The following is a 24,660-nucleotide window of genomic DNA, read 5'->3' on the forward strand; positions in this document are numbered from 1 at the left end:
GCTACGCAGGGGGGCCCAAAAGTCGCTTTGTTTCGTTTTGGTTCCCCAAAAACAAAAAATAGGCGTTACAGAAGGAATACAGATAATAAGCTAAGCGTTTTATACTTTATCTATCAATTTAATTATGCTATCTGCACTATACAGTCTATTAGAAATTCTTATTGTATTAGTACCTATCTTACTGTCAGTTGCTTTTATGACTATCATCGAGTGTAAAGTTCTTGCTAGTATGCAACGACGTGTAGGACCTAACACAGTAGGATACTTTGGAGTATTACAACCATTTGCCGATGCCTTAAAACTAGTAGTTAAAGAGACTGTAGTACCACAACACGAGGGTGACGCAGGTGGAAGGGAGAGCAGGGGGACACGCACAGGAGGCATCGAGCGGCATGGACCGAGTGCGCGAGCTGCACCGTCGTGGCCGGGTCGAAGAGTGTAAGCGAGAGAGCGCTGCGAGCCAAGCGGGAGGCGGTGCTCTCCTCTCGCGACTAGACGACGACACGACGACGCACGGGGACGGACTGGCATTACGTGAGAGGGCTCCGACGCCGAGATAGGCTAGAAGGGAGTGTCTACAGGGGGCGCGCGAGCTAGAACTAAGGGTGACCACGAGCCTCCTCCTCCTCCTCGACTCACGCCTTCTTGGCCTCGTCAACGACCGGCGGCGTGTCGGCGCCTCCCGCCTGCTTCTTCTTGTGGTGCTCGGCCTTGGGCGGCGCCTTGCGGCCCTCCTTGCGGCGCGCGTTGGCCTCGGCGACGAGCCGCTCGAGCTCACGGCGCTCGTCGTCGCCCTCCTCGGGCTTGACGTTCTTGAGGATGGCGCCGATGAAGAGGATGGCCTGTGCGGCGACGAGTCAGATCGGCGTCGAGGGAGACAGGTGAGGAGGGGACGCACCTTGGCGCGGTTCATGAGAACGGCGTCGGTCACCTCGGGCGACTCCTTGGACAGCGCTGCGTGAGGGAGCGAGTGTCAGAGGCGACTCGACGACCAAGGAGAGGGACAGAGAGGGGGACGCACCGAGGTCGACGACCTGGCGCAGGACGGCGCTTAGCTCAAACTTGCTGCCCTTCCACGCGACGAGGAGGAGCGTGCCGCTGAGCTCCATCTCGAGCTTCTTCATCTCGTCCTCGCCGAGGTCGCCGCGCTCCTGGCGCTTCTCCATGTCGACCATGGCGCGCTGCACGTCGAGGCCGGTCGAGAGGAACGACCAGCCCTCCTTGAGCGTCGCGCCCTTCTCCTTGACGCGCGACCACCAGCCGGGGAGCCCGAGCAGGTTGGCCGACGGCTTGCGGTGCAGCCGGATGTAGGTCGTCGCCTTCTGCATGTAGATCTCGCCGAGGAGGTGGCACAGCTCTGCGAGCGCCGCACGAGGGGAGCGGTCAGTCGCACGCCCCAGGTCGATCGAGAGAGAGAGGGAGGGAGGGACGGGAACTCGAGGGTCGTGACGCACCGACGCCAAAGCTCTCCATCGCCAAGTCGTGCGTCTCCTCGCGCATGCGCTCGGCAAACCGCCTCGTCTCGGGGTCGTCCACGCCGCCTGGGTCTCGCGCGTCGACAAAGGGCCGCACGCGGTCGCGCAGCTTGTGCGCGAGCGTCTCGACGCGCTTGCGCTTCTCCTCGTACGACTTGCGCTCGTCGTCGTAAGCCTTCTGCTTCTGCTCGGGCGTGAGCTTGGGCGGCTTGCCCGCCAGGTGCGACTTGGCGGCGTGCGCGTGCGCGCCGTCGGTCGACGAGGGCGTGCTGTCGGCGGCGGCGGCGGCGGTGGACGGCGAGGTGGTGCCGGTGGACGGAGGGGAGGTGGAGGTGGAGGTGGTCGGGACGCCGCCTGCTGCGGCGGGAGGAGGGATGGCGGAGGTGGTCGGGACGCCGCCCGCTGCGGCGGGAGGAGGGATGGCGGTCGAGGTCGGGGCCGACGTCTGGGTCGAGTGGCCGGTCGACTCGACGTGCGCCTCCGAGTGGAGCGCGCCCTGCTGCGGCGTCGTGGTCGTAGCTGCGGCGGCCGCAGGCTTGGTCGTCGCGTCGTTCTGCGCGACACGAGCCGAGTCAGCTCGTTCGTGCCGGGGAACAGGTCGGGAAAGAGAGGGGGAGAAAGAGTGGGTGGCGCACCTTGGTCTGCTCGGCCTCGTCCTCCTCGGCCTGCTCAAACGCCTTGCTGACCTCCTTGCCGAGGCTGATCTCGCCAATCCAGTCCTCGAACGCCTTGCCGCCAAACATCTGCGAGAAGAGCTGGCCCGGGTCCATCATCTGGCCGTCCTCGCCCGACGCCTCGCCCATGGCCGACTGCTTGCCGTGCTTGTCGTACACGACGCGCGAGTTCGAGTCGGACAGGATGCTTCGCGGGGCAGGCAAACAGGGTCAGTCGACTCTGTGAGAGAGGGCAGAGGGCGAGAGAGAGAGAGAGAGAGAGAGAGAGGGACGCACGTGTAGGCCTCGCTGATTTCCTGGAACTTGGCCGCCGCGTCCGGGTTGTCCGGGTTCTTGTCCGGGTGGAACTTGATGGCCGCTTTGCGGTACGCCTTCTTGAGCTCTGCGTCGGACGCGTCGGCACGCACGCCAAAGAGCTGGTACAGCGACGGGTCCTTTGGGCGCACGCCGTCGATGCCGAGGCCGACGTCGTAGTCGGTGCCCGGTGCGGGTGCAGGTGCGGGTGCGGGCGCACTGGACGGCGCAGCGGCTGCTGCTGGGGAGGCTGCGGAGGCCATGATGATGCGGGTCGGGGAGGCGGTGCGGCGAGTCGGGCTCGACGAGGACGGGGAGACGGGCTTGTGCGGATGCTGGAGAGAGAGCTGAGCGTTGATCTCGGTGGTGCGCGTGCTCAGCTTTTAGCTCTGGCGCAGTGTGGGTGGGAGCAAGAGGGAGACAGGCGGAGGCCGAGTGCAACGAGCCAAGGCGACCGCCGCAAGTCGCTCGCCTAGAGCTGCGGTACTCTGCAGAGCCACTCTGATACCTTTGCGAGGACGTCTCGCCAGCCAGAACCCCCAGCTTGAGCGAGGGCGGTGTGCTCGCCTCTCGTCTCATCTCCCCTCGTCGACCTGCTCGCGCTCCTCCCACTCTCCCAACTCTCGGTGCGCCCCAGTCCGCCTCCCAGTCCCACTCAGAGCAGTACTGACACCCGCCTGGCCCTCCAATCGCAGCCCCGCATGTCGGCCTCGCTCTTCCGTTCCACCCTCGCGCGCCGCGTCCTCTCTCCCGGCGTCCTCGGCCAGAGGCGGGCAGCAGGCGGCGGCGCGTACCACGAGCCGACCGGCAGGCTCTTTGGCGAGCACGTGCGTCCCACTCTCTCTCTTCCTCGTCTCGGTCTCGTCCGTCGCGCTGACCCCGCCCTCCCTGTCCACAGGCTCCGGCACCCGGTGCGCTCCCTCGCGGTCGGTCGCGCACACAAGGGCACACGCACTGACTCGTCTTCTCTACCGTCACGCAGGCCAGAAGCGCCAGAAGGAGGACTGGGAGAACATCTACTACTACGGGTTCGGCGGCGGGATGCTCCTCGGCGCGGTCCTCATCTACTACAAGCCCGACACGAGGTCCGTCCCCCTCAGTCTCTCTCCTCTCTGCGGCTCGCTCCGGTACACGACCTGACGCTGCCCGTGGCCGCGCAGCATCGAGGGCTGGGCACGGAAGGAGGCCGAGAAGAAGATGGCCGCCGCGGGCGAGACGGTGCGTCGCTCGTCGTCCGCTCTCTCTCTCTACTTTCTTCGTCTACGAGTACTGACCTCTGTCGTTGCGTGCGCAGCCGTCGTACCAGAAGTCGGCGTGAGTGGGCAGTGGAGGAGGTCGAGGAGTCGACGCGGGCTGGCCAGCAATGCAGTTGTTCTCCGTGCTCGGGGCGCGGTCGCGCTTGCTCCAGACAGTGAGAGAGCTACTGAGCAAGAGAGACCCGGTACGATCCTAGCGAGCAGAGAGGACCTTGCCGCTCTCGTCGGTGCGGGCGGTGCAGCCTGAGGTCGAGCTCACCTCGGCTTCCCACCTCTCGCTCTCGCTCGAGCGCTGCTACTGCCAGCCGGGCCGCATCATCAGCCATGAAATTGGACGCCACAGGTGCGTCCGCTCCCCCACGAGCCGTCCCCTCCCCTCATCTCCTCGACCTCGTCCTCGCGACTTGATGAAGCTCACCCTCGCGCCTACCCTGCCCTGCAGACCTGCGCTACATCTCGTCCGACGCGTTCCGTGTCCTGTCGGCCGTGCGTCCCCTTTTCCCCTCAGCCAGACTCGAGGCCGCGACGAGCGACAGCTGACTCCCCGCTCCTTCATCCTCCTCGACTCTCCCTCGCTCCCTCGCCTCGCCACGTCCCCTCTGCCCGCCGCTGCACCTCTCGACACCTCGCCACGCCCGCAGGCCGAGCAAGGCTCGAAGAACCACGAGATCGTCCCCTCGTCGCTCATCGCCCAGCTCGCCGGTTCGCGCGCCGGCGGCGTCAACAAGGCGCTCGGCGAGCTCGCCAAGAAGAAGCTCGTCGCAAAGGTCCAGAACGCCAAGTGTGCGTCCCTCGTCCCTCGCCCCTCCCCCAATGCCGTGCAGGAGAAGCTGACCCCGAAGTTGGAGCGCCCTGCAGACGAGGGCTACCGCCTCACGTACGGCGGGTACGACTTTCTCGCGTGCAGGACGTTCGCCAAGCGCGACACGATCTACAGCGTCGGGAACCAGATCGGCACGGGCAAGGAGAGCGGTGCGTCGGCCTCGTCGACGTCTCGAGCTCCCGGCTGCTCGTTCGCGCGGTCGGGATCTCTGGGAGGTGACCGTCGTACTGACGATCCTCTCTGCGCGCAGATATCTACGTCGTCGCCGATGACGAGGGCCAGCAGATGGTCATGAAGATCCACCGGTCCGTCCGCTCTCCCTCCCCTCGCACGGGCTCGTCCTGACGCCTCTCTCCCCTCACAGCCTCGGCCGCATGTCGTTCCGCGCCATCAAGTCGAAGCGCGACTACCTGCGCAAGGGCCAGTCGGCGAGCTGGATGTACATGTCGCGCCTCGCCGCCATCAAGGAGTACGCGTTCATGAAGGTGCGTCGGCGGCTCCCTCTCCCTGTGCGGCATCTCTCGTTCGCGACGAGCGCGTTCTGACCTCAATGCCGCTGCTCACAGGTCCTGCACGACCACGGCTTCCCGGTGCCGCAGCCGATCGACCAGTCGCGGCACTGCCTCATCATGGAGCTCATCGACGCCTTTCCTCTGTGCGTCCACCTCTCGCCGCCCTCTCTCTTTTTCGCGACGACGAGCCTGACCGTACTCTCTCTTTCTCTCGCACGTCCCACACAGCCGCCAAATCTCGGCCGTCCCCTCGCCCGGCGCCCTGTACTCGCTCCTCATGGACATGATTGTGCGCCTCGCGCGGTCGGGCCTCATCCACGGCGACTTTAACGAGTTCAACCTCCTGATCCGGGACCACCGCACCGAGGCCGAGAAGGACCGCGACGACGAGACGCCCGACGAGCGCGATGCGCGCGTCGCACGCGAGGGCGGCGACCACCCGGTCAAGGTCGAGCTCGAGGGCGACGAGTACGACGAGCGCCGGCGCCGAGAGAAGGAGGGCACGCTGCTCGAGCCGGTCTTGATCGACTTTCCGCAGATGGTGTCGACCGACCACCCCGATGCCGAGTAGTGCGTCCCTCGCTCTCTCTCCCTCCCTTCTCTCGCACGCACTGACTCTGGGGACACTTGCATACGCACCCGCACAGCTACTTCAACCGCGACGTCGAGTGCATCCGCATCTTCTTTGCGCGCCGGTTCAAGTACGAGTCGAGCGTGTACCCAAAGTTCACGGCCGTCGTGCGCGACGGCGTGCGCGAGTTTGACCTCGACGTCGAGGTGGCCGCGAGCGGGTTCAAGAAGGAGGACAGGCGCGCTCTCGAGGAGGTGCGTCTCCCTCCCTTTCCTCTCTCTCTCTTTGTCGCTTTCCAGGGCGGGCGAGGGGCGAGCTCGAGCGGGCGAGACTGACCCGCTTTGAACTCTTGTCTCGCAGTACATGGCCGAGCTCGCGGCGCACGACGCCGCCAACCCGCAGGAGGTCGCCTCGGACGAGGAGTACAGCGACGAGTCGGCCGCGTCGGGCGACGAGGACGAGGACGAGGACGAGGTCGAGCAGGTCGACGAGCAGGACGACCCGGCGGCGCCGACGAGCGCACCACGACCACGACCAGCGGCAGGCGTCGGTGGCGACGACGACGATGACGAGCTCGCGCGCCGGGCGGCCGGCCTGCGGTTAGGCAACGACGCGCCTGCGCCGCCGCCCGACGCCGAGGACGCCGAGCGGCCCTCAGACGACGAGTCCGCCTCGGGCTCGGGCTCCGGCTCGGACGACGACTCGGACGACGACTCGGACGACGACGACGACGCGGCCGACGCGTCGCACCGGCGGCACCGCCCTTCTGCGCCGCGGGTCAAGCGCGAGACGCGCGACGTCGAGTCGATCGTGACGGCGTCGCTGTCGCGCAAGAAGGCGGCGGGCGAGCGGCGGCACCACGGCAAGAAGCCCGTCAGCGCCAACGTGCTCGGTCGGCAAAAGGGCAGCAAGAAGAAGCAGAACGCGAGCGCGAGGGAGGCGAGGGCCGCGGCAAAGCCGGGAGGAGGCGGTGGCGGGTTCTGGTAGACGGACAAGGACGGCGATGCAGCTCTTTCCTGCTCTCGTGTCGACAAGGCTTTGGCGAGATACTTCTCTCGAGAGGCGAGGAAAGCGAGAGCTGGACCGAGAGAAGCAGGAACTGACCTTGCGGCGAGCCAACGTCGAGAAGCTACACAGCGTGCACGGACCGACCCCTGTTCCCTTCCCCTCGCCCCTCACGCCTCGCGCACCTGTGACACTCTGCCCTCGACGCCCTCCTTCGACTCATGCGACGCGCTCGTCGCGGTGCGAGCGTCGGCCGGCCGACCTCGCTCGTTCGTCGCCGAGAGCGTCGGCGAGTTCGAGTACAGCTTGTGGCTCTTGATGTCGCGGCGCAGCTCGAGATAGTCGTAGGCGAACTCGCCGAGCTACGAAAGAGGAGAGCGCGAGAGTCAGGACCGCTCGAGAGAGAGAGAGAAAGGGAAACGCGAGGGCAAAAGAAAGAGGAACGAGCGCGACTCACCTGTTCCTCGTCGATGCCAACAATCTCTGCCTCCTCAGTCGAGCGGAACTTGCACCCAGGGATCAGGTTGATGAGGAAGAGGAGGACGTAGGTCATGACAGCGGTGTCTGCGCAACTTGAGAAGGTCAGGTGGGGCGTTCGGCGTGCGCGAAAGGGGAGAGGCGCACGCACAGAACACGATCGAGGTGACGCCCGCCAGCTGCAGACCCATGACTCGCCAGTACCCGTTGATCCATCCTCCGTCAATCTCGGTCAGGCCGTCAAAATCGGCGACCCGAGAGTCGGCGAAGATGCCCGTGAGGATGGCGCCGCTGCGAGAGAGGGCTGCGAGGTCAGGACGCACTTTGCCAGGCTCGCAGGTTGCAGAGAGACGACGACCTACACGATACCGCCTGCCGCGTGCAGAGCGCCGGCATCGACAGCGTCGTCGACGTGCATGAGCCGCTTGAGGCCCGTCGCCAGGTTGCAAGCGATCGCTGTTAGGAGGCCGATGCCGAATGCTGCAGGGACTGCGACATAGCCGACTGCGGGCGTAATGCTGCGAGATGGGAGAGCGTGATCGTCAATGTCGGCTCGAGGAAAAAGCGGGAAGTGATGGTCCGGAAAAGGCTCGTCTCGGTCGAGGGCAGACGGTTCTGCCGTTGAGGAAGGGATCCACGACGAGACAGAGAGAGTAAGACGCACCCGATGAGGCCCGCGAGAATGCCCGAAGCTGCGCCGACGGCCGACCACTTGCGCGTGAACGCAAAGTCGACGGCAGTCCAACCGAGGCAGCCCGCCGCACCGGCGTACAGGGTGTTGTTGATGTTCATGATCGACTTGAGGTTGAGCGCCGAGTTCGAGGCGCCGTTAAAGCAGCACCAGCCGAACCAGAGGAACGCCGTGCCGAGCGCGATAAAGAAGGAACTGTGCGGACGGTAATCCAGCTGCGGCGTACCGTACCCTCGACGCTTGCCGACGAAAGCAGAGATGACGAAGCTGCCGACGCCCTTGCAGGCGACACGAAAGTGTCAGCGCTCGAAACAAAGGGAGGGACGGGCTCGACAGGGTCCGTGCACCGGGACCTTCTCAAGTCGAGCTGCGGGACTCGACTCACGCTCGCAATGTGGACGGGCCCGCCGCCTGCATAGTCGAGGTCGCCGAGGTTGTAGAGCCTGGTAGACAAGGGCGAGCTGCCGTTAGTGAGAGTGCCCGAGGAAGAGGACGACGAGGGAAGGAGGAGAGAGGAGAGGAGCGAGAGCGAGCCGGGCTCACCATCCTGAGGAGGACCAGACCCAGTGCGCGACGGGATTATCTGTCGACGTAGAGCTGTGTCAGTCGCCGCTCCTCGCGAGGGCCGGGCAGGGCTGGAGAGCAAGGGGACGAGAGGCTCGCGAAGGAGCAAGGCGGGACGCACAGACGAGTGTCGACCACGCGAACGCGAGGATGAGCAGAGGCGCGAGACGACCTCGCTCGGCGGTGCCTGCGACGAGAATGACGACCGTGATGGCCTGGAACTGGGCCTGGTAGATCTCGTAGAGCAGGGCCGGGATCGCCGTCGAGCCCGGCGACGGCTTGATGTCGACGCCGACCAAGCCGAACCACGTCGAGTCGCCGATGAAGGCGTTTCCCGGACCGTACGTGAGCGAGTAGCCTGTGGATTGCGGAGAGAGGTCAGAAATCGTGGGTCGAGGCGGCCGAACTGGCCTCGCGAGAGGAGACGGACCGAGCATGAACCAATGCAGGAGCCCGACCGAGTACACCGTGAGAGCGAGGAAGATCATGCTCAGGGCATTGCGGCGTCGCAGGAGGCCCTGTAGAGCGCAAGCAAGAGAATGTCAAGTTGGGAAGGTCGACTCGCGTTTTCCCTCGAGGCTCACGCTGTAGAGTAGGCCGAGCCCGATAGGCATGATGCCAACGATGACGGTCGCAGTAGCGACCCAGGCCATGTCGCCGAGGTTGTCTGCGAGAAGCAGAGCAGGGTGAGCGTTCGGCTCGCGACGAGTCGGGCCGACCTCGCGCGCCGACGGCAGGGCGAGCAACTCACAGATGACGGGCAGTCCATCGGCGTCGTAGGTGAGCAGGTTGCCTTCTGGCGTCTTGGTGACGTTGAGCGGCATGCGAGCTTATCGAGGCGGAACGAAGATGAGGTCGGCTGCGCCGCGCGCGGTCCGCGTCAGCCTCCGTGCGGCACTGTCCGGGCGCAAAGGTCTCGAAAGGACTCACTGAGAGGTTGTAGACGGTCGAACGCTCGAGCGAGCAGCGGAGAAGCGGCAGAAAAGCTGGATGGAGAGCTCCGAGCGACGAGGAGGACGCCGCGGCGAGTCCGGCGCAGCGGGCGCTGATTGCGAGATTGTCCGGCGCAATCGGTCTCGCGCCAAGCATTGCGCGTGCGGAGAAGCAGGGCAGAGTGGAGGATTGCGAGCAAGCGAGGGACAGAGACAGCCGCGGCGAGCCGCGCTCGTCGCACTCTGGCCAACGCTCGCTCGACAACTCGCGCGCGCTCTGACCTGACTCGGGAACACAAGCGAGCCTCTCTGACCTCTCGGGCGAAAGGCGAACGCGACGACGTGATGGCGACAGCTCCTGGCCGACGTTGCAGCGCGCGAGGGGAGAGCGACAGGAAGAGAGAGAGGGAGGAGGAACGAAAGGCAGTAGGGAGTGGGTATCTAGCGGGGTTGCGACGTAAACGGAATGCGGGATCCAGAGGGAGGAGAGGGAGGGGACGAGATGCTCTAGATAGGTGAGGAGGAGGGAGGGAGGGCAGGAGGAATGACAACAGCGACGAGGGAGGGGGGACGACGACCGAACGATCAAGGCACGAGGAACGAGGAACACGGGCGCACGCGCGGCTCACGCGAGGTACGGCGCGAGGCCGGCCTGCTGCACCTTGTCCGGCTGGCTCGCGGCGAGCGCCTTGACCATCTCGACGAGCTTGGCCTTGTTCTCGGCCGTGAGCTGGCTCGCGCCGTTCGGGTAGAAGACGTCCGAGCCGTCGTCGGCCTTGGTCGACGCGAGGGCCTTGGCGCAGATCGACAGGACGTGGTCGAGCGACGAGAAGACGGCCGCGTTCTGCTGCTGAAGGAGGAGGAGGAGGGCGTCGAACTGCGAATGGACGACGACGACGACGAGTCAGTCGCAGGCTCGGAGAGAGGGTGTACGAGACAAGGAGAGAAAGAAGGACGCACCACGCTGCTGGCCTCGGCGTAGTCGCGGCGGAGCGGGAGCGACTGGAGGAAGAGGGGGACGACCTGCTCGAGCGGGACGGCGGCCGAGTTCTTGACGATGAGGCGGGCGATGGCGCCGCACGCGTTGTCCTTGGCGTTCTCGTGCTTGCCCTGGCCGTCGTCGGGGAGGGCGAACAAAGGGTGCAGGGCGCCGAGGACGGTGAGGTACTGCGACGAGAGGTCCGTCTGCGAGTGGTACACGAGCGACCCGATCGCGAACGCCGCGTTCGACTGGACCTCGGGCTCGGGGTCCTGCAGGCCCTGGAGGAAGAGCGGGAACAGGGTCTCGGTGAACGGCGTCGAGGCGCCCTCCATGCCGTTGACGATCTCGGCGAGCGAGCCGATGGCGGTCGACCGGTCGGCCGTCGAGCGCGTCGGGTCGTAGTACTTGACCATGTCGGGCAGGAAGGCGGCAAAGAGCTGGGCAAAGTCGCCGCCGAGGACGGTCGCGAGCGAGCCGACGAGGTCGGCCGCGGCGCCAATGAGGGCCGCGTCGTACTCGGACTGGTCGGCCTCGACGCCGGCGTCGACCTCGTCGTCCTCGGCGTTGGCCGTCTGGCACAGGGCCTTGCGCTGCAGGATGGCCGACAGCTGCTCGCAGATGGGCTGGATGTACTGGGGCGACACGAGCGCCGGGCCGACGCTCATGATGGCGGCCGAGAACGAGTTGCACAGCTCGTTGACGACGTCGCGCTCGTCCTCGTCCTCCCACATCGACATGAGCTGGGGCACGACGAGGTTGGCGAGCTGGGCGACGTCGGGTCCGAGCTGGTTGCCGGCCGAGCCCTTGGTCCACTTGGGCGGCTCGGTGATGCGGTTGAGGGTCGTGACGAAGCCGAGGAGCGCCGCGACGCTGCTCTTGCGGATCCCGTCGTGCCACGAGTGCTCGAGGCCGGGCAGGAACGCCTTGACGGCCGCCTCGACGTACGGCAGGAACGCCTTGCCCGTGTGGTCGAACAGCTCGGTGAGGGCGTCGGCGGCGCACTCCTTCTCGATCGCGATCTGGGTCGACGCCTTGAAGAAGGCGTCCTCGTCGTCGCTGTTGATGTCCTCGTCGATGTCCTCAAAGTCGCCGTCGTCGTCGTCGTCGACGCCGGTCGCAAAGTCGGTCGACGCGTTCGGGCCGAGGAGCGCCTCCTCGTCGATCTCCTCCTGGCCGACGGCGGCGAGGAGGATCGGCATGACGATGGGCAGGTACTGGGCAAACTCGTCCTTGTACACGCGCGACACGACGGCGAAGAAGATGTAGCTGCACTCCTTGAGGTTGGGCGCGTTCTCGATGCCGATGGCGGCGATGGCCTGCTGCATCAACGGCGCGTAGTACGGGCGGAACTGCTCGGCGCCGACGGCCTCGGCGAGGGTGCCGACCGTGTCCTGGGCGACGCCGCGCAGGTCGAGCTCCTCGCCCTCCTCAGTGAGGGCGAGGAACTGGACGAGGCGCTGCATGACGGCGTCAAAGTACGGCGCGAACTTGGTCTTGGACGCGTGCGCGGCCGAGCCGATGGCGCCGACGACGGTGCCCTTGAGCGCGAGCGGCGCCGAGTCGAGGAGCTGGACGAGGGCGTCCATGAGGCTCGGGATGTACGGCTCGATGTCGGACCCGAGGACCTCGAGGAGGCAGTCGAGGGCGATGCACGCCTGGCGCTGCGTCGCCGGGTCGACCATGAGCTTCGAGATGAGGGGCAGGAGCATGGCGTGCTGCTTGGCGCACTCCTCCTCGAGCATCTCGCACAGGCACCCGAGGGCCGTGCACGCCGCCTTGCGCACGACGACCTCGGGGTCGGTGAGGCCGTTCTGGATCAACGGCCACATGTTGTCGAGGTGCGGCTGGATGAACAGGCTGCAGCCCTCGACGACGACGCCGAACGCCGTGATGGCCGACTTGCGCATGTTGGGGTCGGGCGACGCCGCGAGCGCGCGCACCTGCTCAAACAAGGGCGGGAACGTCTGCTGGGGCGGGAGCGACGTCGCGAGCGTGTCGAGGACGCGGAACGCCGACCGGGCGGGCACGTCGTCGACGTCGTCGACGGGCTCGGGCTCGGCGCCGATCGGGAGGAGCGCCGTGATGATGGACCCGGCGAGGTTGAGCGACTGGACCTTAGCCTTCTTGAACTTGATGAGCCACAGGACCGAGTTGAGCGCCATGATGCGCAGGTCGTTCTCGTACGACTGGTTGCCCGCCGCCTGCAGCAGAAACGACACGAGGTTGCCGAGGTGAGGGGTGACGATCGGGATCTCCTGCAGGGGGCGCGCAACACGTGTCAGTGCGCGTGCTTCTCGAGGCAGGGAGAGACGAGGTCGACGTACGGAGAGGGTGATGTTCTCAATAAACTCGAAGATGCTCTTGGTCGACGACTCGTCGCCGGCCTCGAGGGTCGCCTGGAGCACCTGGACGACGCCCGGCACGAGGTTCTGGAGCGCGGTCTGCGGGTGCGAGAAGGACGAGTAAGTCACCGTTGGCGCTGCGAGGGACAGAGAAAGAGAGACGGGGGCGCGACGCACAATCTCCTGGTCCTCGCCCGACTCGACGAACTCGGCGAGCTTGCCGAGGGCGCGGATCGACCACACGCGGACGGCGAGGCTCTCCGGGTCGGCGAGCGTCTTGCTCAGGAGCTGGAGGAGCGCCGGGATCTGGTTCTGGGCCGAGCCGCCGGGCTGGCTCGGGGCAATCGCGATCGAGTCGAGGAGCATGAAGATGGTCTGGAGGGCGACCTCGCGGTGGGCGGCCGTCGTCGCGTTGGCCGTGTTCCACAGCCACGGGAGGAGCTCGGTCCAGACGCCCTTCTCGAGCTCGAACTTGGCGATGGCCGACACGAGGCGCGCCGAGGCGGTGCGAGCCTGGCCACTGCGAGCGGGGGCAACGAGTCAGTCGACGCGCCTTTGTCCCGCCTCTAGGTGACAAGGCAAGAAGACGCACTTGGTCTCGGTGAGGAGGAACTCGAGGAGGCGGCTCTTGAACGCGTTGCGGACCTCCTCGGGCTGGGCGAGCCACTGCTTGTTCTTCTTGGCGGCGACGCGCTTGCGGAGCTCGACGAGCGCGAGCTGGCGGATCTGTGGCGGCGAGAGGAGTCAACTGCCTGCGATACTTTGCCCGCACGAGCCGCACGCGGCCGGGGAAAAGGGTGGAGAAGGCGGTGCTCGAGGAGGAGGAGGGAGAGGGGCGAGACGGGCGGGGACGCACAGCAGGGTTGGCGCCGCTGGTGGCGATCTCGAACAGGGACGGGACGCAGCGAGCGTCGACGTAGAAGTGCGTGTTGAGCTGGACCGTGGCCTGTGCGACGAGGAGGGGGGTCGCATCGACAAGAGGTCAGCTTCGCGCGCACTGTAGGAGGCGAGATGAGAGAGGGGGGGGGGACGGACCGCCTTGATGACCTGCGTGTCGGGCGCAATGGTCTGCTCGAGAGTGGCGAACAGCGACTGGGTGAAGTTGGGCTGCGGTCGAGCGAGAGGGGAACGTGGTTGACGGTGAGCTCGGCGGGCTCGGGAGCTGGGCGACTTGGGGGCAAGGTGGGGACGCACGTCTGCCATCGTCCTTGGGCACGAGCACAGAGCACCAGGAGCGGCGGCTTGAGGGTGAGGAGAGCAGAGGAGGCGGTCGACAGATGAGCTCGAAGCTCCGGAGGTCGTCCCGAGCTCGACGACGACGACGACGACGACCACCGCTCTCGTCAGCGCTTCTTTCGTGCTTGTTCGACATGGCTTGGATGCAGTAGGAGCGCTTGCAGTCTGCCCGTAGCCAGCACGACCTGGAAAGCGAGCGGTGCCGCTCTCGGACCTCTTCCCTGCTCCTCCTCGCGAACCGCCTTTTGCGTACCACGCCAGTCTACTGCTCTCGAGATGTACTCTTGTCGACCCTGCTGAACGAGATACTGCCAGCCACCCCGGGCCGACCTTAAAACGGAGACACCGCTCGATCGGGATCCAGGACCAGGAAGGCTCGGTGAGCATCTGCAGCCCTCTCGCTCTCCTCGCACGCCAACCCGACCGCCAGCTCGCCCAGAGCTCGACTTGGCCGCGCCAGATCAACGCGCACGGCGAGCGCGACCTGCCCCTCGAGCGGCCCGCAGCACCTTCGACCCGCGAGCTCTGCCTCGGCGCGACGCCTGACGCTCCGCCTCCGCCAACCCGCCCCTCGCGCGCATGGCCAGCAGCGCATCTCACCACCAGGGCAGCAGCACGAGCAGCAGTCGCCAGCTCACGAGCGGCACCGCCCGTCCGCCATCTGCCTCGGCACGCGACCTCGACGACCTGTCGACCTCATCGCCAACCTCGGACTCGGGCGCCAGCAGCACGAGCAACGCCCCCTGGCGGGCCGCCTCGCACGCCTACGCCTCGTCCTCGAGCGCACCTTCGCCCAACGACCTCGCGCTCGGCCCGTCGACCACGGCCTCGACCGCTTTCACGAGCCCGACCTCGTCGCTTCCCGTGTCGCCCTTTGCGTCGCCGCCCAAGGCCTTCAGGCCCGCCATGCTCGACGCAGACGCCCTCGCCTCGGCCGAGGAGGGCCACGGCGCCGTCCCGCCCGCGCATGCGCACGCGGCGTCGAACGGGGTCGGCGCGAGGGACCGCCGCGAGAAGCGGTCCGACCTCGACGACGACGACGAGCGCGTCGCGCGCAAGCTGGCGGGGCAGCACCGGTCGGGAGGTGGCGGTGGGCGCGGCATGACCCAGGTCAATGGGCACGGCGGCGCGGGAGGGGGAGAGTGGTGGCAGGAGCTCGTCGCTGGCGGGAGGGCATGGAGGAAGGCGTATGAGAAGGACGGCTGGGACGGGTGCGTACCGCCTCTCTTCCCTCTCTCTCTCGTCACCGTCGAGCATGGGCGCGAGGGCAGTCGACGTCCTGCGCACGGACAACCTCGTCGCCGGTCAACCGACCCACTGACTGACCTCTTCCTCCCTCTGCAGCGTCGCCGACAAGCTCCGCCGCTCCCACCTCCCCTCCCTTTCCTCGGCGCGCCGCACCCTCACCTCTTCCTCGCGCTACTCGACCTTGCGCTCCCGCCTCGCCTTCATCCCTCCCCGGCGGCGCGCCCTCGCCCTCGTCACCCTCTCCCTCATCTTGCTCTACCTCCTCCTCTCGCCCTCGGACGACACCGTCCCGCTCACGCCGACCTCGCGCCTGCACACTCGGCGGGGCCACACGGCGCACGCGGCGCTCGCCGTCCTCACGTCGTCGACCCTGTCGTCGGTGCTCAAGCCTGGGTACCCGACGCCGCAGAACAAGGCAAAGGTCATCGAGTCGGTCAGCAACCCGTTCGGCTTCATCGGCTTGATCGACCCGTACGCCGGCGGCATCTTCAACCCGACCGTCCTCGTGCTCCCGGACCAGGTCGGCGCCGGGTGGCGGCACCTCATGGTGGCTCGTGCGCCCGAGAAGTACGAGGTCATCGCGGGCGACGACGTGCGGTGGCAGAACCTCGTCGGGTGCGTCTCCTCTTTCTCCTCTCGTGCGGCGCAGAAGGTCTGCGGGCGCGGCGTCGTTCGCTCCAGTGCACTGACCTCTTCCACCCCCTCCCTCTTCCTCCGGCATGGTCGCCTCCTCTCTTGCAGGTGCTTCCTCCTCCCGCTCAAGCGCGCACACTTGGACCTGCCCTATCTCGCGCGCGAGTCGGAGCTCGAGACGCTCGACCTGCCCGCCGACCGCGTCGTGCCGTACCAGCGCTGCGCCGAGAAGGTCTACGAGCAATTCATCGGCGCCGAGGACGCTCGCCTGTTCCTCACGGACGATGGGCAGCCTCTGCTCATGTACTCGCAGACCGGCCGCAGCCCCAACGTGTGCCGGGCCTTGTTCATCATCGACGCTCGGTCCGTCCCCTCTCTCTTCAGACATCCGAGAATTCGCCTGACGCCCGTCCCTCTCTCGTGCAGCATGGTCGTCACCGGCCTCGACAAGGCCCTCAAGCGCGCCGGGTGGGACGCGCCCATCGTCTTTCGCGAGCAAACAGGTGCGCTACGAGCGCTTTCGTCCTCGTCGCGCCGCCGCCTGACCCTCTCGATCCCGCAGACCTCATCAGGGAGGCGCAGCGCCCCGTTGAAAAAAACTGGTGCCTCATGCACGGCCAGCACGACGAGGTAGGCTCGGCGAGCCGTTTGCGAGCTTTGAAGGACGAGAAAGAGCGCCCCTGACCCTCCTCCTTCCCCTTCCCCCTCCCCCGCCCCGCAGCTCCTGTTCCACGTCTCTCTCGTCCCTCAGCAAATCTACAAGTACACGCCCAACCTCACCCTGCGCCCGCTCGACCCGTTGGCGCCGTCGCACAACTGCCTCACCGAGTTGCTCGGGCCCGACATGAACCGCGTCCACCTGCACCACGCGACGCCGCTCCTGCGCGCGACGCTCTGCAAGCGCGGCGAGTGCAAGCCTGACGTGCACAACACGGTCTTGTTCGGCATCATTCACGTCAAGTACCACCCTCTCGTGCGTCCTCGAGCCTCGACCTACCTTTCCCTCGCCTTCTGCCTATCTCCTCTCTCTTTCTCTCTCCCTCTCCTCGACCACTCTCTCCGTCCCCCTCGACGACCGTCACTGACCGTTCACGCCCTCGCCACAGCCGTACCTGCACTACGTCCGCCACGTCGTCACCTGGAACGTCACCGAGCCGTACAACTACCTGTCCGTGTCGCGCCCTCTCACCTACTCGGGCACGAACCAGGCCGACCCGATCTTCACCGTCTCGATGGCCTGTGCGTCCCTCCCTCTCTCCCTTTCTCTCGGTCCTCGTGCCTCGCGTGCGCCTCCTCCTCGACGCGAGCGAGCGATGACTGACTCGCTCTCGCCGACGCAGGGGACCACCCGACCAACCGGCACGGTCTCGGCCTCAACCACGGCTTCCTCGACGACACGGTCATCATCTCGTTCGGCGTCGCCGACTACGGCTCGGGCTACACGGTGCGTCCGTCTCTCTCTCTTTCTCGAGGCTCGCGCCCGACCTACTTTGACCGAGCCCGTGCCTGACTCGTCGTCCCTCGCCTCGCAGGACGTCCTCGCACTCGACCTCCTCACGGACCACCAGCTGTGCGCCGGCGTCGAGGGCACCTCGCTCTGGCGGCCCTAGCGCGTCCACCCTCATCCCTCCCCCTCGTACCTATCGCTTCGCCTTCCCTATAGACCAACAGACACTCGAGCTTCACGACAGCGTCGTCCATCAGTACCATCCCTGCACCTCCCGACCCTGTTCAGCTCCGCAACGGCAACCTCGTTCCCCTCGCCTCGTACCCAGCGTTTCCTCCTTCTCTCCTCTCTCCTCCTCTTCTCCCTCGTCGAGCCATATCCCTATCTATCTCTGCTCTCACGGGAGCGTGCGCTTTGCCGTAGCGACCTGTACTCTTCCACCCGGGCCTGCTCGCGCGCGAGCCTCTGCGCCGTGTAATTGTCGGCTTCCACCTCGTCCTCGTTGCGAGTCTCGTGCGGTGCGACCGTGCCGAGAGCCTGCGAGAGACTATACTGCACAGAGAGAGAAGCTGGACCCACGGAGAGACTTGTCGTCGGCGTTCCCTCAGTTCGACCGGACCACGTCGCTCCCATCCTCCTCCTCACCTCATCTCACCATGGTACGCCGCAGTGGCTCCCAGTCTACAGCAGGGACCTCACTGACCCCCACTTGCCCCCTCCACCTGCGCGCCTGCAGAAGTTCTTCAGCTCAGCCCTCATCGTGGCCCTCTTCGCGGGGCTCGCCAACGTCGCACTCGCGGCCAAGGGCCCGGTCATCACGAGCAAGGTGCGTCCTCTTACTCTCATCGGACTCGATGAGGAGGCGGACGGCGCCCCTAGGAGCGAGACCACTGACTTTGGTCCCCTCCCCCTCCCCCCACCACCCTCACGCTCGCCCGCGCCAACCCCGACTGCCCTGCCGACTCGACTGCAGGTCTACTTCGACATTCAGCACGGCGATGAGCCCATGGGCCGCATCGTCATGGGCCTGTACGGCAAGACGGTCCCCAAGGTCCGCCCCCTCCCCCGCCTCGGCTTCCTCCCCCCTCGCATCAGAGCTGACCCGCTCCTCGTACGCGCGTCGCAGACCGCCGAGAACTTCAGGCAGCTCGCGACCGGCGAGGCTGGGTTCGGCTACGAGGGCTCGTCGTTCCACCGGTGCGCTCAACTCTCCCCTTTCCCGCTCGTCGAGCTGTCGCCTCCTCACGAGGAGCCGCCGAATGACACCCGCATCGATCCTGCAGCGTCATCAAGAACTTTATGATCCAGGGGTGCGTCTCTCGTCATCTCACACGCCGTTTCGAGCTTTTCACTTACCTCTTCTCGACCTGCAGCGGCGACTTCACCCGGTCCGCCCTCGCCTTCTCCCCTTCCGTCGAGCGCCGTACTGACGCTGTACCTCTTTCCTCTCACAGTGGCGACGGCACGGGCGGCAAGAGGTGCGTTCCCGCAATCGCTCGACTCCCGAGACGCCCGCTGACCCTCCTCCCCTTGCAGCATCTACGGCAACAAGTTTGAGGACGAGAAGTGCGTCCGACCCCTGCCTCTTCCTCTCCAAGACCCGCACTGACGATCGTCACTTCCCGCAGCTTCAAGCTCAAGCACACTGGCCCGGGCGTCCTCTCGATGGCCAACGCCGGCCCCGGCACCAACGGTGAGCTCCTCCCCAAGCCTTCTCAGCGTCCCGTACCGACTCTGACGCCGCTCGTCATCCCTCAGGCTCGCAGTTCTTCCTCACGACCGTCACCACATCGTACGTCCGACTTCCTGACGTCGAGGGAGGTCTGCGAGGAGAGCCCCTGACGCCCGCCCTCTTTGCCCTCTCGCAGCTGGCTCGACGGCCGCCACGTCGTCTTTGGCAAGGTCCTCGAGGGCATGGACGTCGTCTACGCTGTGCGTCTACTCTCTCTCGGCCAGAGGAGAGCTCGTCGACGAGGAGGAGGAGGAGAAGGCGCTGACCCTCCTTCGATCCCTCCCTTCTCTCCCGCCACTGCCGCACTCCTCGGTCGACCTTCTTGCGCCACCTCGTCGCCGTCGCACGCGCCTCCTCGTTCCCTCCCCCTGCCCCTTCGCTGCCTCCCTCTTCCCCTCGCCGCCGCCGCACCCTCATCCAGGTCGAGAACGTGCCCAAGGGCCCAGGCGACAAGCCCAAGCAGAAGGTGACGATCGTCAAGAGCGGCGAGATCCCGCTCGAGACGCAGCTCGACGCAGACGGTCAGCCCATCCCGTACCGCGAGGAGCTCTGAGCGGCGCCCCGCGCCCGCGCCCGCGCCGCGCAAGGGAGGGAGAGAGGGAGGGGTGGCAGGTGGGTCGAGTCGAGGAGCAGGCGAGGCGAGGCGAGGCGAGGCGAGGAGCGGCGAGAGCCTGGTGGTGGTGGGGTGCAGCGACGGGACGTGGAGTCGCCGGCGCGGGACGGACGAGGGCGAGCGAGCGAGCGAGCGAGGGACGAGGAGGGTCCGGGCGGCGGGTCCGGTGCGCACCCCTCTCCCCGACTGAAATGCAGGACCCTGACCCCAACCCTCTTTCCTCTCCTCTCTCTCCTCGCGAGCAGACTTTGAGTAGACGCAGGCGGGCGGTCTCGAGCGCGGCGAGGAGGAGCAGCTGGGGTCGGAGGTAGAGAGGCGGGACGGAGCGAGCGAGGGGTGCAAGGCTGTCTGTGCGGCGACGAGCCCCTGTCCTTCTCTCTCTCGAGAGCGACGACGCCGACAGCCAACGCGTTGGGAGGGAAAGAGTAAAAAGGCCGCCCCAATCACGGCTAGACCTGCATTGCAGCGCTCCCTCCTCCCTCGTGCGCCTGCGCCTGCGCCTGCGCCTGCGCCTGCGCCTGCGCCTGCGCCTGCGCCTGCGCCTGTCCCTCCCCGAGCGCGTCCGCGGCGTCGGGCATGGCCCAGATCTTGACGACGGGGTCCTGTGCGCGCCGAGTCGAGGCAGAGAGGGAGAGGACAATGTCAGGCTTGGGCGAGAGAGGGAGAGAGAGGGAGAGGGAGGAGGAGGAAGAGGGAGGTGCCGGGACGCACCTTCTCGAGGGCGCCGGTCGCGAGGATGTCGAGCGTCGGGTGGTGCGCGACCGCCATGACTACGTCTGCGCGACCGAGTGCAAGGCCGTCAGTGGGACCCAGAAGAGAGGAGGAGGAGGGGGGAGAGAAGAGGAGAGACCGAAGGGGGGAAAAGCTCACCCTTGTGCGCCACCCACGCCGCGACGACCTCGCGCGTCTGGACGTCCCACACGACGACCTTGTGGTCCTCGGAGCCGCACACGAGGTGGTGCCCGTCGGGCGTCAGGATCGGCGGGACGCAGTACCTGCGCCGCGAGTGGGGGGGGGGGACGGGTCAGGTCGCGTGCCCTCGAGCTCGAACGAGGACGAGGACGAGAGAACAAAGGAAAGAGAGAGAGAGATAGAGAGAGAGGCACGGGCGACGCACTTGCGGTTCTGGTGCCCCTCGTACGACTTGACGACCTTGTCGTTCTGGTAGTCCCACAGGCGCACGGCCGAGTCGAGCGTGGCCGTCAACAGGAACTTGGAGTTTGGCGAGAAGCGCACGCTCGCGACGGGCGTGTTGTCCTCGTGCGCGAGCGTCTTGAGGCACTGGCCCGTCGACGTGTCCCAGATGCGGCTGTTGCGGGCGCGGGGAGGAAGGGAGGGGAGGGTGTCAGGGCCGTGCGCGTGCGAGAGGCTCGGGGAGAGGGAGACGAGACGTACATGTAGCCGTCCCACGAGCACGAGACGAGCATGGTGCCGTCGCGGCTGAACTGGACCGCGCTGACGGGCTCCGAGTGCGCGGGGAGGACGCGCATGCACCGGCCTGTGCGCGCACCCGAGAACGCCATCAGTTCGGCTCCACGTCAAGGGCGTGAAGGACTGAAGAGAAAGGGCGGGCGACGCACCCTTCTGGACGTCCCACACGCGCACCGTCTCGTCGACGCCGCCGCTCGCGACCAAGTCGCCCCTCGGGCTCCACGCGACGCAGAAGACGGCCGTCAAGTGGCCCTGGAGGACCCTCGCCGCCTCGTAGGCCTTGGCCTCGAGCGGGCGCACCCCGCCGGCGCCGGCGCCGACGAGGGGCAGGGCCGGGTCGACCTCCCACACGCGCACGGTGCGGTCGTCGGACGCCGAGGCGAGCAGGGTCGAGTCGGCCGAGAAGGCGACGTCCGAGATGCCGGCCGTGTGGGACGAAAAGGTGCGGTGCAGGCTGAACGAGGGCAGCGAGTGCAGGTGGATCGACGGCTCGGCGGCTGTTGCGGTCGGGGAGGGAGGTTAGTGGGGGCGAGTTGAGGAGAGCGGCGAGTTAGGGGGCGCACCGGCTGTGACGAGCCATTTGCCGTCTGGGCTGAACTTGACGGACGAGATGGACTTCTTGTGGCCCTCGAGAGTGAAGCGGTGGGCGTAGTCGGGTCGACGAGGAGGAGGAGGAGGTGAGGGTGCGGCCTTGGCGGGTGGCGCGCTCGTGGAGGGGAGAGTGTGCGGCTGTGGTGGTGCTGGCGAGTCGTGCTGGCCGCCTCGTGCTGGTGCGGGAGAGATGTCGAGCGAGGACGAGTCGTTCGAGGTGAGGTCGAGGCGGATGCGCTTTGCGGCGGGTGCGTCTGGGTGCGGCTCGTCGTGGAGGGCAGCAGTGCCTTGCCGAGGCTGGTAGAGCGCCTCAGAGCTCATGCTCAGCTGTGCAAGGGCGAGCGGAACGAGCGACGACGGACCATCTCCTGCTCGGCTCGGAGCTCTCCCTCTGTCCATGGCCGACTGTGCTCCGCCGAGCCCGCCAGAGCTCACAAGCCAGCTGTGCGAGTACGCTCACGCACGGGGCACCCCTCAACAGCTCGTCCACCTCCTTCGCCCTCCCCGACTCGGACTGAGGTCGACCCCGCCTCTTCGGTGAGCTGATGAAGCTTTCCCTCGTCCCACACACCCACACTGACCACGAGCACTCGCACAGGTCCACCTATGGCTCCCACGCCCCACTCTGGCCAGCGCTCGCCGCAGCTTGGGACGTCGAAGCGCACCGGCTCGCCTCGGACGACAAGGACTCGATCCCGGCCCTCCTCGCTCTCGCCGCCTTCCTCCTGAGCGTGTGCACCCAGTCGCCCGACAACCAGCAACGCGCAGTGTCCGTCCAACCGCACCCTTTTTCCACCAGCGCCGACAGCTCACGCCTTGTCACCTCCTCGCGCAGCGACCGCATCGAGCCGTCCTTGCGCCAGGTCCTCCTCACCGCCTCGTCCCTCTTCAACCTCGAGGACCCGGCCTGTGCGTCCACCTCTCTCTCGCACACTTTGTGTACCCGGGCGAGACTGACAGAGCCCTGTCGCTCCGCAGACACCGACATGACCCGCATCTGCTGTCAGGCGCTCGCCAACCTCGTCACCGACAACGAGGCCATCGCGAGCACCTTCTTCCCGCGCCGACTCGAGCTCGAGGTCGACGACAACCTTGTCCAGTGCGCCTCGCTTTTTCTCTCTCTCTCTCTTCCGGGTCCTGTCGAGCGGCGCTGACCTCCTTTCCGCACGACAGACGTCTGCTCGCCTCGCCCGACCACGGCACGCTCCAGGCCGTCCTCATCTTTCTGCTCAACTCGATCCACGGCAACCGCGAGCGAGCGTGCGTCCATCTGTCCACCTCCCCCGTGAAGGACAACGTCGAGCTCACCGCCGCCTACTCGCCCGCCCGCAGGCTTCTCCTCGGCACGTCGAAAGCCGGCGCCGCCATCCTCGACCGCCTCATGACGATCGTCAGCGTCTTGTTCGACGACGAGACGCCCGAGGGGATCGCGAGCGAGGACTTCCACTCCGACATCTTCCACCTGTCGTGCGTCCCCCTCTCTTCCCCTCGTGCGCGCCCTGCCCTGGACCCAGTCAGTCGAACGTTTTGCTCACTCGAGCGCCGAGGCCCACCAGGTTCGCCATCGTGCAGCAGCTCGTCGAGCTCGAGGTCTTTGCGGCAGCGTACGAGGAGCACGCCCTGTGCGCACCCTCTCTCCCCCTGCGTCTCTCTCCCGGCAACGCGACCTGACTCTCCTTTCCTTACCCCCTCCTCGTCATCCTACCCCCCCTCGTTCGTCGCGCCGCAGCATGCCCGGCTTCGCCACCTCACCCACCCTCGTCACCCTCCTCAAGTTCCTCGACGGCCACCTCTCGCTCCCTCGCCGCGCGTCGCAACCCCCCGCACTCGCCCTCGCGCCCTTCCTCGTGCGTCAGCTCGCGCACCTCGGCGCGTCGCTCGTCGATGACGCGCCGCACGGGCAAGCGAGGGCCAAGAACGCGGCGGACGCAAAGGCGCTCGAGGGTTTGGTGCTTGTGCTGCATTGTGCGTGCTCGATCGGTTTGGCGCTGGAGGGGGAGGGGGCCGAGGAGGAGGAGGAGGAGGAGGAGGAGGAGGGGCATGGAGGGAGCGAGAGGGAGGAGAGGGAGGAGAGGGCGAGGGAGGAACTGGCTGAAGGTGCAGAGACGGCTGTCCGTGCGTCCTGCTCTCTCTTCATCTGTCTTCCCTTCGCGCCCGGGTTGCAGTCGACCGGTGAACTGACTCTCCCTTGCTCGTGCAGGCCTCCTCGGGTTCTCGACGACGCTCCTCCCGCCCGTCTCTGCCCGTCCACCACCACCACCACCACCTTCATCCTCGTCCTCCTCGCCCACCGCCCCCGCACCTCCACCCTCTCCGGCACCCGCCACCGCCTCGCCCGAATCGACCCTCGCCGTCGCCCAGCTGCAGCGCACCCTCGTCCAGCTCCTCGGCATCGTCTCGTTCGCGCCGCCGCTCACGACCGCGCGCCCGACGCCGCCTGACCGCGTCAGGCGGACGCAGGACCGCGTGAGGGACCTCGGGGGGCTCGAGTTGCTGCTCAGTATGTGCCAGATGGACGAGAGGAACACGAGTGCGTCGACGTCTTTCCCTTTTCCTTCCCCTCCCCCTTTCCCCTTCCGATCCCTTCCCTTCCCTCGTCCTGCGTCGCCGCACCACCCGAGGCGAGCTGGGGCAAGGACTGACGGGTTGAGCCCTTGCCTCTGCGCGCAGCCATGCGCGAGCACGCCCTCTTTGCCGTCCGCAACCTCCTCAAGAGCAACAAGGCCTCGCAGGACTACGTGTGCGTCCCACTCGTCCCCCTCTCTCTTCCTCTCCCTCGTCGCCCCTCCTCCCTCGCTCGTCGAGACACGCGCGACTGACTGACTCGCGCGTCGTGCCCCGCCGACACAGTGACGCCATGAAGCCGCAGTACAAGGTGGGCGACAATGGCGAACTGCTCGACTTGCCGCCGCCGCTGCGGCAGGAGTGAGCGGGAGCGGCCCCAGGCAAGAGGGGCAGAGCGCTCGAGACGTGCAACGCAGACGCAGCGATGCTCTGACGCGTCGGGCAGCTCGCTCTCGGCGAGAGGTCGGAGAAAGCGAGGCTCGAGAGCGGCTCTCGAATCTTGTTCTGCCCCTCTCCTTCTGGCGCTTTTCCGGCTTTCTCGCTCGGCTCGACCGACTGCTTAATCT

At 66.8% G+C, this 24,660-nt stretch overlaps 8 protein-coding genes across 8 annotated transcripts; 4 read left to right on the top strand and 4 right to left on the bottom strand.

Annotated features, from left to right (window-relative positions):
• Positions 1–512: 512 nt before the first annotated feature.
• On the bottom strand, positions 513–2,706 carry RHOBADRAFT_48619 (uncharacterized protein; the record flags this gene model as incomplete). The annotated part of the gene is made up of 6 exons (XM_018415164.1): positions 513–842; positions 899–954; positions 1,022–1,357; positions 1,455–2,028; positions 2,111–2,336; positions 2,426–2,706. 6 exons carry the CDS (start codon positions 2,704–2,706, stop codon positions 636–638), a joined length of 1,680 nt encoding a protein of 559 aa, XP_018270485.1. The 3' UTR covers positions 513–635.
• Positions 2,707–3,144: 438 nt separating this feature from the next.
• Positions 3,145–3,761, top strand: RHOBADRAFT_44927 (uncharacterized protein; the record flags this gene model as incomplete). Its single annotated transcript, XM_018414511.1, has 5 exons — positions 3,145–3,270; positions 3,342–3,354; positions 3,426–3,528; positions 3,604–3,661; positions 3,738–3,761. 5 exons carry the CDS (start codon positions 3,145–3,147, stop codon positions 3,759–3,761), a joined length of 324 nt encoding a protein of 107 aa, XP_018270486.1.
• Positions 3,762–3,981: 220 nt separating this feature from the next.
• Positions 3,982–6,632, top strand: RHOBADRAFT_54261 (uncharacterized protein). The gene is made up of 10 exons (XM_018417223.1): positions 3,982–4,042; positions 4,142–4,185; positions 4,341–4,482; positions 4,558–4,671; positions 4,773–4,827; positions 4,887–5,007; positions 5,089–5,177; positions 5,263–5,604; positions 5,682–5,859; positions 5,966–6,632. The coding sequence occupies exons 1-10, from the start codon at positions 4,024–4,026 to the stop codon at positions 6,590–6,592; spliced, it is 1,731 nt and encodes a 576-aa protein (XP_018270487.1). The 5' UTR covers positions 3,982–4,023; the 3' UTR covers positions 6,593–6,632.
• Positions 6,633–6,780: 148 nt separating this feature from the next.
• Positions 6,781–9,166, bottom strand: RHOBADRAFT_44929 (uncharacterized protein; the record flags this gene model as incomplete). Its single annotated transcript, XM_018414512.1, has 11 exons — positions 6,781–6,972; positions 7,068–7,174; positions 7,239–7,378; positions 7,450–7,605; positions 7,752–8,056; positions 8,164–8,221; positions 8,322–8,361; positions 8,464–8,700; positions 8,773–8,860; positions 8,927–9,009; positions 9,094–9,166. 11 exons carry the CDS (start codon positions 9,164–9,166, stop codon positions 6,781–6,783), a joined length of 1,479 nt encoding a protein of 492 aa, XP_018270488.1.
• Positions 9,167–9,899: 733 nt separating this feature from the next.
• On the bottom strand, positions 9,900–15,331 carry RHOBADRAFT_31946 (uncharacterized protein; the record flags this gene model as incomplete). Its single annotated transcript, XM_018413004.1, has 8 exons — positions 9,900–10,151; positions 10,235–12,511; positions 12,581–12,697; positions 12,776–13,118; positions 13,191–13,324; positions 13,455–13,544; positions 13,634–13,705; positions 15,320–15,331. The coding sequence occupies 8 exons, from the start codon at positions 15,329–15,331 to the stop codon at positions 9,900–9,902; spliced, it is 3,297 nt and encodes a 1,098-aa protein (XP_018270489.1).
• Positions 15,332–17,898: 2,567 nt separating this feature from the next.
• RHOBADRAFT_65265 (uncharacterized protein) lies at positions 17,899–19,712 on the top strand (the record flags this gene model as incomplete). Its single annotated transcript, XM_018418668.1, has 11 exons — positions 17,899–17,988; positions 18,136–18,213; positions 18,289–18,359; positions 18,446–18,472; positions 18,536–18,550; positions 18,617–18,640; positions 18,699–18,728; positions 18,791–18,855; positions 18,921–18,954; positions 19,031–19,094; positions 19,316–19,712. Coding segments are annotated over 11 exons (630 nt in total), but the record flags the coding sequence as incomplete, so codon positions are not given.
• Positions 19,713–20,149: 437 nt separating this feature from the next.
• RHOBADRAFT_37464 (uncharacterized protein) lies at positions 20,150–21,850 on the bottom strand (the record flags this gene model as incomplete). The annotated part of the gene is made up of 7 exons (XM_018413436.1): positions 20,150–20,283; positions 20,378–20,502; positions 20,625–20,816; positions 20,903–21,005; positions 21,088–21,223; positions 21,281–21,435; positions 21,502–21,850. 7 exons carry the CDS (start codon positions 21,848–21,850, stop codon positions 20,150–20,152), a joined length of 1,194 nt encoding a protein of 397 aa, XP_018270491.1.
• A 76-nt stretch (positions 21,851–21,926) lies between these two features.
• Positions 21,927–24,542, top strand: RHOBADRAFT_54265 (uncharacterized protein; the record flags this gene model as incomplete). Its single annotated transcript, XM_018417224.1, has 11 exons — positions 21,927–22,066; positions 22,128–22,298; positions 22,365–22,438; positions 22,508–22,628; positions 22,703–22,789; positions 22,862–22,996; positions 23,086–23,151; positions 23,259–23,494; positions 23,730–24,059; positions 24,200–24,269; positions 24,380–24,542. The coding sequence occupies 11 exons, from the start codon at positions 21,927–21,929 to the stop codon at positions 24,456–24,458; spliced, it is 1,509 nt and encodes a 502-aa protein (XP_018270492.1). The 3' UTR covers positions 24,459–24,542.
• Between the last annotated feature and the right edge of the window lie 118 nt (positions 24,543–24,660).

Source organism: Rhodotorula graminis, assembly GCF_001329695.1.
Source record: "Rhodotorula graminis WP1 unplaced genomic scaffold RHOBAscaffold_8, whole genome shotgun sequence".
NCBI classification, from domain to species: domain Eukaryota; kingdom Fungi; phylum Basidiomycota; class Microbotryomycetes; order Sporidiobolales; family Sporidiobolaceae; genus Rhodotorula; species Rhodotorula graminis.